This window comes from Balaenoptera musculus, chromosome 10 (assembly GCF_009873245.2).
Source record: "Balaenoptera musculus isolate JJ_BM4_2016_0621 chromosome 10, mBalMus1.pri.v3, whole genome shotgun sequence".
NCBI classification, from domain to species: domain Eukaryota; kingdom Metazoa; phylum Chordata; class Mammalia; order Artiodactyla; family Balaenopteridae; genus Balaenoptera; species Balaenoptera musculus.
Genome location: NC_045794.1, coordinates 99,966,679 through 99,978,834, shown reverse-complemented (window position 1 = coordinate 99,978,834; position 12,156 = coordinate 99,966,679). Strand labels below are relative to the sequence as shown.

General features: G+C 51.3%; 1 protein-coding gene and 1 long non-coding RNA gene across 5 annotated transcripts in view; one reads left to right on the top strand and one right to left on the bottom strand.

Moving 5' to 3' along the window:
- PHF21B (PHD finger protein 21B) overlaps positions 1 to 12,156 on the top strand; it is a 100,398-nt gene that overhangs the window by 80,677 nt on the left and 7,565 nt on the right. For all 3 annotated transcript variants that reach the window (XM_036867115.1, XM_036867113.1, XM_036867114.1), the window contains 2 exons: positions 7,524 to 7,575; positions 9,964 to 10,040. In XM_036867115.1, the coding sequence (XP_036723010.1) occupies positions 7,524 to 7,575; positions 9,964 to 10,040 (129 nt within the window). The remainder of the gene's footprint in view (positions 1 to 7,523; positions 7,576 to 9,963; positions 10,041 to 12,156) is intronic.
- Positions 5,448 to 10,333, bottom strand: LOC118902590. Of its 2 annotated transcripts, none has more exons than XR_005021580.1 (3): positions 10,158 to 10,333; positions 8,781 to 9,175; positions 5,448 to 5,666 (listed from the first exon to the last, which is right to left on the bottom strand). It is a non-coding gene; the product is annotated as an uncharacterized LOC118902590 (long non-coding RNA). The 2 variants fall into 2 exon arrangements; XR_005021579.1 differs by lacking the exon at positions 5,448 to 5,666 and adding an exon at positions 7,160 to 7,436.

Here is a 12,156-nt window from a genome sequence, read left to right as displayed (position 1 = left end):
TTACCCACCACCCCAAGCCCCCGCTGTCCCCACCCGTCCCCTTGTCCTCAGGACCCTCCGTCCAGGGGACAGCGCTGCTCTTGGCACGTGTGGCCCTAAAGCAGCCCTGCTCCTCCCTCCACCCCACTGTTCACTGAATGTCTGAAGGTGGCACAGCGGGACCCTGAAGGTCTTAAACGTCAGCTCTTTGTGGAATTTTTGGTCACAGCAAGTGACGTCCTTGTGTTCCTGCTTGCATCCTCAGCCATCCTGGGCCAGAATCACCACCCCCTGGGCCTTTCTCCATGTGACCGCCCCTGCCTGGCCCCCGTTTCTCTCCCTATTGACTGGTTTATCTTACAAGATTCCCTTCAGAAACCATCTCCTCCAGGCAGCCTTCCCTGACCACCCATCTCCAGCAGGCAGAAGAGATCCCTCTGGGCTCCTCCAGTTCCTTCTGATTCTTTTTATCAAAGTGCTGTCATCCAAAGAAGTCATTCATCCATTCATTTATTTGTCAATCATGTCTTAGCCTTTGCTGCAGGCCAGGCTCTGGGCTGAGGGTGGGGACACTGAGACGGGGCAGATGTAGTTCGTCCCGGCTCCAGGGAAACTCACTCCTACTGGCAGACACAGGCACGGCCACTAGGACTTGAACTTGGGTTAAAAAATGTCAGGTGTCATCAAAGAGTTACAGATTCTGAGCTGTGGGAGATCCAGGGAGAGGGAGAGAGCCGTGTTTCCATCTGGAAGGACTGCGGAAGGCCTTGCAGGGGAGGGGGCACAATCGAAGGGACCAGGGGAACAGGTAGGGTTTCAGTAAAAGAGCCAAGAAGCAGGGGGGGGGCACTGCCCGGGCAGAGGGGAAAGGACTCAGCACTCCCAGGAAAGTCAGCTGGTCTGTTTGGACCATGGGTAGCATGTGTGCATGAGAATTTCTAGACATGGGGTTAAAGATAGACGTCGAAGCCCAATCCTGGAAGACCCGACGCATGCTGCCGAGGTGGAACTTGATTCCTTGGGTAGTGGGGAGCCATGGAATATCTTTGAGCAGGAGAGGGACTTGGCTATTGTCCTTTGACATGTCTAGAAAGCCTGCTGGGAATTCAGAGTCGACCACTCACCGAGCCTGAGATGGAGCCAGTATCCTCTGTGGACTCAGGCCCAGTTTTGTCTCAAGAGAGACAATCCGTTCCATTTGGTGGCAGTGTATGAGCACCTACCGTGAGCGGCGTGAGGCCTGGGGCCAGCTCGCAGCTCAGGCTCCCATGAGCACACTTCTGTCCTCCCATGGGGTTTGCTGCACCCTTAATTTTTTGGGAAGGTTTTCTGGGTAGATTCTCTTTGTTCTTTCAAAGTATATCTTAGTCAATTATTGTGCATTTATACAATTAGTATAATTACATCTAATTACATAATTAGTGTAAATACGTGTAATGACTTAAATAGAACTTGCAATTACAACACGTCCTGGTGTAAAAATCCTTATTAAAGTTGCTTTCAGAAGAGGGCTGGGACCAGTCGTGCTGCACAGACGCGGGTTTCGTGGTGGCCTTTGAACCTATTCGTGAAGAATCTAAGTCAGGAGCGCTTGAGGCCAGAGCAGCAGCTGCCCCAGAAACTTCACCAGCTGAGCCAGACGCGAGCTCAGAGGTCCTGGGGTGGGGCGTGGATTTGGGGTCAAGAGACACTGACGGTTGTTTGTAAGGCTCAGCTGTACGGTGGCTTCTGGGGTAGCGGCTGTCAAGGTCCCAGTGTCCACACACCCCACACGCCCAGCACCTCTGAGCCCACAGGCGCCTGTGAGATGAGATGAGATGACAGTGCCCACCCAAGGCATCGAAGGGACCCGTGTGGTGAGCCCACCTCTCTGCCGAGTGAGCCTTCATAGCTAACCGTGCTTCCTCCCCTTCTCTCCCGCATCCTCCCAGCAGCTCTGCGAAGTAGGTGGGGCAGGAATTACAACGTTCATTGTACAAACGAGGAGGCGGGCTGAGAGAGGCTAGCGTGTCTGCCGCTCAACCCAGACAGAACTGGGGCTCCAGGCTTCTGCCCCAGGCCTCATCAGCTCCTTCCTGGTCCAAGTCCTCTGCCTTCTTTAGGACAGAGCCTGGCCTTTTCTGTGCTACTCATTATCCTGGCCTCAGGCAGCGTCTGTCCAAGCTGGTCACCCTCAGATTAGCACGTGCCCTGTGGAATGACAGCCAGAGCAGGAGTTCCAGCCCTGTTCCAGCCCTGCCACACGCCAGCCCCGGCCGCCTCTCTGGGCAAGACCCGTGCACACAGATGCTCCCTCCTTCCACGCCATCCCTGCTGCCACAGCCCCGGTTCCTGCCCTGGCCCTGCCCAGGCTCCCAACCCCTAGATGGGTTCTTCCCTGCAGCTAGAAGGATCTTTCTGCAATTCAGAAATAACCAAGTCACCCCTCTTCTTTTTAAAAAAATTCTTCCATTTAGAACTTATTGAGATGTAATTGGCATATTACATGGTATAAGTTTAAGGTGTGCAACATAATGATTTGCTATATGTGTATATTGCAAAATGATCACCAGGGTGATTGTAGTTTAACACATCCATCACCTCACATGGTTATTTATTTTTTGTGTGATGAGCACTTTTAAAATCTACTCTCCTAGCAACTTTCAAATTTACAAGACAGTATTGTTAACTCCAGTCCAATGCTGGACAGTACTTATTTATCATATAACTGGAAATCTGTAGCTTTTGACTACCTTCACCCATTTCCCCCAAGCTCCACCCCCTGCCACTGGCAACCACCAATTTGTTCTCTGTTGCTAAGAGTTCATTTTTTAAAGATTCCATGTATAAGTGAAATCATAGAGCATTTGTGTTTCTCTGTTTGCCTTATTTCTTTCAGCATAATGCCTTCAAGTTTCATACATATCATCAAAAATGGCAGGGTCTCCTCAATTTTGTATTGGTCACCCCCCTTCTTGAAACCCATCAGAGCACAGCACCCATTGGGATGGCTTTGAGTTCTCGCTTGGACCATACCTCTCTGCTGCAAACCCTCAGCAACAACAGATAGCATGCAGGAAGAGCCAGTGGTAAAGATGTAGCTGTGCATCACTGTGTCCCAGAAACACAGGCAGTGAGCACAACGGATGCTCCAGACTGTGGCCCCCAGGTTCAGAATCAGATGAGGGTGACCAGGCAGCTCCCAAGGGGCAGTGGGTCCCCAAAATTCTTCTGGCAAGAGAGGAGCAGAACCAGGCTTCCCTGCTAGTCCAGGAGCCAGCCTGTTCCTGGGGCCACCCCTGGGCTGGGCAAGGCCAGGGTGACTGCAAACTTGCTATAAGACGAAGGTAAGCAGTAGGGAGAGGAAATGAAACATAAAACAGAGAAGAAAAGAAGCAGTGCCCAAGGTGAGTCTGTAGACAGAATTGTAAAACACATGATGCAATCTAATGCTAAGAAGGACAATCAATAAAATCAACTTTTGGAACATGAATTTATTCAAGGTAAAGCTAATTTTGTGGCATATTCATAGCAATGACTTTTAAATATGTTTAGGATACTCAAAGAAGTTAAAGATAAAGGAATAACATCCACTTGAAATAAATAAGGAATAATGAAGCAAAAAAATCATGAAAATAAAACATCAGACGGTTACAAAAATTATTTGAAAATCTGGTAATGAAAAACATGGTGATTGAAATAAAAAATTACTAGACAGGATGAACAGAGGTAATTAGTGCTTTGGAATATGGCACCACAGAGATGCAAAGAAGCATAAAAAATTATATCTATGTAATTTTATATATATATAAAATTATATATATATGTATAAATTATATATTCATATATATATATGAAGCAGCAGAACTGAGTGGTGTGGGCGGGGCCTTGCTGAAGGCCAGGGAGCTGCAGGTTGCAGAAAGAGTCATCCATAATGAGGATCACAAGTCTGTATTCAAGTGCAAAAGGACAGGCAGTGTCTATGAGCTGCACTTAGGGTAGACAGGGCTGGGACCACACAAAGGAATATGGAAAGAGAACCTCCGTAAGGCCTCCAGGAGCAGAGGAGGTGCCACAGACCCTCCTTGACCTTGTTGGGCAGCAAGGAGGTGTGATAAAACAGAATCCCACTGAGGCACCATATTTGAAGAGTGAAGTCAGTATAAAGCCACCGTAAGGAGAAATATGAGAAAGAGAAGCGATTTTTACCATAAATAAAAAATACTACCCTCGAAGTCCAGTATTCTACTATGAATTAAAAGAAAGAAATCAATACAATAATCACTACTAAGAAGGAAACTGCAGTGCTGAAAGACAAGGACTGAGGGAAGAGATGGCTAAATGGCCGAAGTACTGGAGAGAGGGAAACGTGAGCTGAAAATTTTCAGGAAAAAATAGTAAGACCATCACATAAATACATAACTGGAGGAGCACAGGGCACCATAGACACAGCAGAAGACAGAGTAAGACCTAGGAGGCAGGAGTGAGAGAAGGATACAAAACAAAAAAGAAAGAATGGATTTTTAAATATTAGGAAGTGGTACCTAGAGAAGACAAGCAAAGAAGATACAACAGGTGGATAATTGGAGGCTTTAAAGAAGAAAAGCTAGATGACGGGGCAGAAGAGCTCCAGTAAAACTTTCCCACGGTTCCCTGCGATATGAATTTGGCTATAATGTGGTAGGCAGTTTGCTTCTGTTATGTCAGTGATGGTGGGCTGAAGTTATCTTCTGTGGAGGAAGGGCTGGAGGGAAGGGAAGGCTGAGTGGGGAACCAGGAGGCAGAGCATGGGCTCCACTGGTATTGGCCCAGCCCAGTCTTCCCAGTTCAGGCCAGTGAAGGGGGTGCCAGGACTGGCAGATTCCTAGAGGCCACTGTCCATTCAGCCACAGGACCCTAGAAGTGACATTGAAACCAGGTGGAACCAAACTGCAGCCTGTGCTGGCATCAATTGACTGAAGCTTGCTGGACCTCAGAATCCCTGTTTGAGCAGCTCTGCGGCCACCTCAGTCATTTTTAGTAGTCTTGTGTTGACGTGAGCACACGTCTTACAGGATTGAATCTGATGGGCCTGACTTTTCATGGTGTGGTGATGCTTCACTGTTTTTAAAAGATAATTCAAGGGACTTCCCTGGTGGCACAGTGGTTAAGAATCCGCCTGCCAATGCAGGGGACACGGGTTTGATCCTTGGTCCGGGAAGATCCCACATGCCGTGGAGCAACTAAGCCCGTGAGCCACAACTACTGAGCCCGCGTGCTGCAACTTCTGAAGCCCACGCACCTAGAGTCCGTGCTCCACAACAAGAGAAGCCACCGCAATGAGAAGCCCGCGCACCGCAACGAAGAGTAACCCCTGCTCGCTGCAACTAGAGAAAGCCCGTGTGCAGCAACCAAGACCCAAAGCAGCCCAAAAATTAATAATAATAATTTAAAATTTTTTTAATTAAAAAAAAGGTAATTCAAGAAAATTTATTGAAATAAAAGGAGACTCTAATTTCTATACTGCAAGGACACACTAGGTACCAGGGGAAGTTGACGCGTGTGCTGGGTTAACATTGGGTCACAGCCCAGTAAAGTCACTGACTTTCAATGGAAACAAAAGGATCCGTAGGCATCCAGGCAAAAGCAATCAAGTCGCTTTAGAGGGAGAACAACTGGGCCGGCTTCTAACTTTTCCACAGCAACATTCAGTCCAGAACACAGGAGAGCTGGAAGAGAGAAGGGGACCCAAGGATCTTATGTGCAGCCAAGATGTCCTTCACGTTGACAGGCCACAGACTAAAGGTTTTAAATCTGCCAAGAACTCAGGAAATGTTCCCATGAGCCATTCGTGAGAAACTACTAGAAACTCAACCCCCATTGACCACGAGACGCTTGGGAAAGCTTGGCACCAACGCTGGTTGAGCGTCGTGCATATTTAACTACAGAGTAAAACAAACAGGATAAGCGTGCTGGAACAGAATGTAAATATTACACGTATAAGATGACACATAAATATTAATGTGTAAGATTCACCTAAGGGAACAGAGAGTGAGGGAGAGAAGGTAGAGAGGAGGAATAAGCTCTCAGATTGTCACGTTTGTAGCATTGGGACTGTCAGTGGATCGAAGAATATGATTTAAAGCTGAAAAATTGAGGCAAACTATTTTTAACAGCATTGAAGTAAAAACTGGAAAGAAGGAGTAAACAGTCGCTATTTGAGATGCTGTAGAAAACCCAGGAGAATCTCAATGGAAAAACTGCTGCAGACAATAAGAGAATCAGCGTGGCGGCGGGTGTGATATTAACTTACAAACGTCAGTAGTCTTTAGAGAAACGCATAGCAACCTGTTAGAAGCTTTCTAGACAACTGCATTTGCGATTGCAACAGAAGGATGAAATGCCAAGGAATAAACGTGATAATCAATACCTATTTGAGGAAAAGTTTGAAACTCCTGAAGACAAAGAAAGAACAGAAGCACCTTGTGGTTTTGGAGAGGAAATTTTAATATTATTAGGCTGTCATTATGTCCTAAGTTAATTTATAATTTTAACATCATCCCAGGAATCATACCAACTGATTCCCTCATTCTCAGAACTACCAAAGATGGTTTCTAAATTTCACATGAAAAAATAAACAAGAAGAACCGAAGAAGCTCAGAACAGGAAAAAACAGGGACGGGATTCTAATGCTATCAGATTACTGTAAAGCCTTGATAACTAAAAGTGAGGTGGTAGCTCATGAATAGATGGGAAGATTTAAGGAACGGAATAGAAGGCCGTGTGTGTGTGTGTGTGTGTGTGTGTGTGTGTGTTTGATAATCTAGTGTATGATTCACTCCTCAAATCAGTGAAAAGCAGAGAGATGGAATTTTCAATCAATGGTATTGGAACAAACGAGTGGCCACATGGAATAAAATGAATCCATATACACCGTATACAACAGGATGAATGCCAAACAGATCAAAAATTTAACTGGAAAAAGTGAAACTCTAGGTACTAAGATAAAACATAAGCAACTTGCTTTCTAAACTCAGAGTCTCTAGCTAAGATGCAAAAATCCAGACACTGCAAAAGAAAATATCAATAAATTCTACTACGTACAATTTTTTAAAAGTCTATATGGCCAAAAAAAAAAGCACCAGTGGGACCTAATCCCCACCTCCCTAGATGTGAGCCGTACATAGTGACCTCCTCCCAAAGAGGACAGCGTAGACGGGGGTGGGGTAAAGAGGGACTTTGCAGAGCAGACGCCTGACAGCCACACCTCAGCCAGGTGATCAAGGTCAACGTCACAGTGATCAGCCATGTTGACGGCACGTGCCCTGAGGGGATGGGATGAGGGCCCTTCACCTCTGTGGTCTGCCTACAAAATTCCTGGTCAGTCCTCCTCAAACGACCAAGGTCATCCAAAACAAGGACAGTCTGAGAAACCGTCACAGCCCAGAAGAGCTAAGGAGACAGGATGACTGATGTCATACGGGGTCCTGGGTGGGGTCCTGGGACAGAGAAAGGGCATTAAATGAAAACTAAGGAAACCCAAAATAAAAAAGCCGCGTTAACCCTTCTCTGTTTCCTTCCCTCAGAAAATCGCCTTCATGGTAGCGCTGGGCCTGGTGACGACGGAGCATCTGGAAGGTGAGGACGCTTGTGGCGGAGCTGGGCCTGGCCCACGGGATGGCGGGGGGTGGGGGTGTGTGCTGAATTGGCATCAGACAGAAGCGGTGGGTCTCGGATTCCCGGTCAGATGGCAGCGCCCGGGTATGACCCACCTTCTGCGTGGTTGGTGCCAAGTGCCAGGTGGTCATCATAAAGACCAAGGCTCCTGCCTGCTCTCCCAGCTTGTGACTGTGCACAAAACCCACTGTGTCTATTGGAGGGACCTTGTGGGTTCCCTGCCCCCAAGTTGGAGGCAGCACAGTGAAGTGATAAGAGCAGCGTGCCCAGCTCGGCCGTTACTAACTACTCAGGCTTGGGCAAGTCACCCAGCTCCTCTGGGCCTCAGTTTCTCTGTCTGTGAAATGGGATAATAACCCACTCTTCCTCCTGGGATTGTCGTAAAGAACCAAGAGGAGTGCCCAGCACCACCTCCCCTGCTATCGAACTGGCCCATGGGCTCTGTCTGCCCCCAAACCCATCGGTGGAAATCAGAACATTATTTGAGCAGACAGGTCAGCGTAACACTACAGGTGCTGTTTGACTTTACCGAAAAGAGCAATCACAAATGAGCTCTGTGCATCGTCATAGAATCTAAGGGCCTGGAAAGCATGGAAACCAACCTTCTGGTTGCACTCATGGGGAAGCTGAGGCCAGAGAGGTTGATTCTCTTGCTCAAGGTCCCACAGCCAGTCAGTATCAGGCCCAGGCTGGAATCCAGGTCTCCCGACTCCCAGCTCAGGGTGTTTTCCACGATTCTGACCTCACCGCTAAAGATATTTTATAAAGTGAAAACATCCCTACACCCCAAGTAAATCTGGATTTGGGAAGGAAAACTAACTTGCTTTTCCTCCTTAAAATCGAGGAAAGGAAGGGAATGAACTGAATCCCCCAGTGCCCAAGGCACTTACAGGCTTTAATCTCGGGTGGAGGTTCTCTCCATCACAGCAGGTAAGTGACTGAAGCCCGGGGAAGGGAAGGGGCCTGGGGACCCCACGCAGCTCGCCGGGGCCTCCCGTGCACAGCTTAGACAAACGTGCCCAGGAGGTGGGTCCAGGCCTTTCCACGGCCGCCTCCCTTTGCATTCCCTGGGTCTGACTCGCTCTCTGGCGGCAGCTGGGGTGGAGATGTGGGTGGAGAGGGACAGGGGTGTGGCCCAGCCACCCAGACCCCCAGGCTCCACTCACCTGGCCCCAGCGGGCAAGTCTCATCTGAGCAGCCCCTGCTCGTGGCCCCCTTCCTTCTGCTGTGCAGGGCTGGAAGGGGTTCTCTGAGCCTTCCATCTGAATGTCTGAATACGCCTGCTTGAACTTGAGTGTAAGGAAGCCAGCTGTGCTTGGCGGCCTTTGAGAGCTATTTATGCTCTGCCTTTGGGGCCATGGAGGCAGCCTGGGGCAGTGGGGCTGGCCTGCACATGCATGTCAGAAGTCCCGTGTTCGGGTCCTGGCCGTGCTGCTTACGGCTGGGTGACCTTGGGCAGGCTCCTTCCCCACTCTGAACCTCAGTCTCTTCGTCTACAACGTGAGGAAAACCACATCTTCAGACTTCGCAGGGGAGTCGTGGCGACTGAGATAAAAGCACTCTGCGAATACATTTGGGAATGTTATGATTTTTCTAAATCATCCTCATTGTGAAAACTCTCCTCCCTCTCGCCCATGATACCCTAAATACTTATTTATTTGGACCCTATCTTTTCCCAAAGAGAGTGTGAGGTGCCTTACAGGAAACACACGAATAATACTGAGGCAGTTTCAAAGAATAAATCAGGTCCAAGAGAGAGATGCGGAAATAATGTCAAAACAGCTACACACAGAGAGACAGGGCCCACCTGGCAGTCAAAGCAAAAGGAAGAAAATGAAAATGAGGAGGGGGAGAGAAAACCCAGTTCTCGAGCTGCATGAGGCCCACCACGCCGGGCCCCATCAGGAGGACTCGTGCCTGGCGTCCCGGGGGGTCAGGCTGCCGAACAGAGGCTGCACCTGCCCTTCCCAGGAGCCCGGAGTCCCCCCCCTGCAGCTCAGCCAGGCCAGCGTCTGACCAACGGGCATCTGCTGTCCCCAGGGTCCCATGAGAGACATCCCCGGGCCGGATGACGGCACACGGGGCCTTGCTGAGAGCAGGTGCCTGGATTCTGGGTACCTCCCAGCCTCCCACCAGTCAGGCCTTCAGCCTGGGGCCAGCAGGTCTGTCCTGCCTCAGAGTGAGCGATTCCGGGGGGCACCCACCCGCCCGGGGCCGCTCTGGGGCGCGAATGCTGGGCAGAGAGGCTGCAGGGCAGGAAGGGATGGTGGCGCCGGGGGTTTGCAGAGGAGGCATCCAGGGTCCTGGGGCAGGAAGATGCCAGTAACTGCTGCATCTGTGCCTTTCCAGAAATCCAGAGCAAGCGCCAGGAGCGGAAGAGAAGAAGCACAGCGAACCCCGCCTACAGCGGCCTCCTGGAGACAGAGGTGAGGGACCCGCCGTCTCCACACCGGGGAAGGGGGAGGCTCCCCTGGGCTGGCCTCCCTCACCTGCCCCTCCAGGGATTAGAGTTCAGGGAGTGCCGTCAGTAATTCTTTCTTTACCTCCTGGGCTCAGAATCAGCTGAGAGACAGGTGCAGAGGATCGGGGCGTCAGTGGGGCTCCTCACCTAGGCTGCCCTGGGGGCTGTGGTCGGGATGCCGGTCGCAGCCGGCTCCGATGCTTCACCCTGATTATCCGGCATGAGGTCTGGTCGCAGGCAGTGCTGGCCGCCTGGGCCTCCCGGGACCACTCAAGCCCAACTGCGGAGCCCGGCCGGCTCGGCCGAGCTCATGACTTGGAGAGCCGAGAATGTGAGGCCACAGAGAGAAAGGCCCGGAAGGGGCTGGGCTGAGTGAGGGTGGTCCCTTGTCTCCCCCGGGGAGGAGTGGAGTGGGAGGAGGGAAGGGAGCGGCCGTGACTCCGGCTGACTTCCCTCCGCGTGGAGGCGCGAGGCCAGGAACAAGAGACATGGCCAGGCGTGCCCAGCTTTCCCTCCTCCCGACGCACTGAGCCCAGCTCCCCTTCACACGGCGGTAGCCCAGCTCCAAGACTGCTTCCTCATGGTGGGCAGCGTGCACTTTCCCCGGATAGCCGAAACTGGTAAAATAGGGCATTAAAGTGAACTCCAAGGCAGGGAATTCCCTCCCAGTCCAAATCCCGTCCAGACTGCCCGCCCAGGGCCCGCTGCGGCCCTATAAGGAGATGGTGAGAGTAACCAAACACCAGCCAGTGATGCAGTGTCAGGACTTAAGGATGCCTTCCAGGGAGCACCTTGGCCCCCTCCCATCAGCACATTCCCAGGGAGGAACTGAATCCAGAATGAGATCTTCTTGCCCTTGCAAATTAAAGTCCAAAATTCTAGGCTAAAATCCAGATGTCATCTCCCAGAAGCCGGCTCTGCAGAGGCTGCCAGCGGCCTTTCCCAGATGCTCTTGGCTTTCCTAGGGAAAACTCCCTGGAATCTTCCCCTAGAACAGAAGCCGTTGCCTGAAGGCCCCGAAGTCGGGCAGCCCCCTGACGTGGAGCCGTGTCTGCAGAGGCCAGGGCCTGGCACGTTCCAGAGGCCAGCAAGACTCTGCAGGGCCCGGAGGAGGGTCACCGAAATGCCGTGCTCGCTTCCCCTGGGGCGTTCGTCAGCCTGGGCCAGTGGTCCCAAATCTAAGGCTCACAAACTGGCCCTCACTGGGAGGGAGGCTCCTGTGGGTGGCCCCGTGGGGAGAGCCCACCTGTGTCTGCGTCGCCTGGCTCCCCGCCCGCCCACCTGTCCTTGCTTGTACCGTCCCCCGACTCCTGCTCGGAGAACACACGTGTTTATACCCGCTCACTTCCTCGCCAATTTTCTGAGCAAGCCATGACCTGAGACAGGGCCCCAAGCGCTGGGCCCTGTTTGTGAGAGTCACGGAGCCGTTTCTGCATCTCCACCCAGGGAGATGGTGTGTCCTCCGTACAGTACGGGTGCTGTCCCCTTGGTTGTGTTCACTGATGGAAGCATCCGCTGCTCTGTGGGCATGGCCGTGACCTCTTCTCCGAAGCCTGTGGCCACGGCCAGAGGTGACCTGAGTAGCGAATCAAGAGCCGACGCAAAGCCCTGTGACCTTGAGCCCTGGACACATATGTAGCCCAGGAGCAGCGCTTCCGTGGGTCCCCCCCTTGGCCCTGAACACGGCCCAATCACATTGAGAGAGATGGGTTTACAGCCCGTCACCCAAGTCTAGAACCATCTTCTTGCCACAGCCAAAGCCATGTCGAACCACCGAGGTCTGAACCCACGTGGCCTGTGGTTGCTAAAGCCCAGGACTAAAGTCACCTTCTGGAATATACCAGGAACTTCCATCTACCCGTGATGCTTTGGGCACCAGGGGCCACTCTTTGTTTTCAGGGTTCCTGGAACTCATGCCGAGAAGTGGGGTTTAGCGAGCCAATCCATAATACACCTCATTTCCCCACCTGACCCCAGAACCAGCTGAGAAAGAAGATACAGGAGGAACACAGATGGACAGCCAGATGTCAGCTTTGTTACTGATTTGCCCCAATCGGAGAGCCCTAACCGTCCTTCCTGAA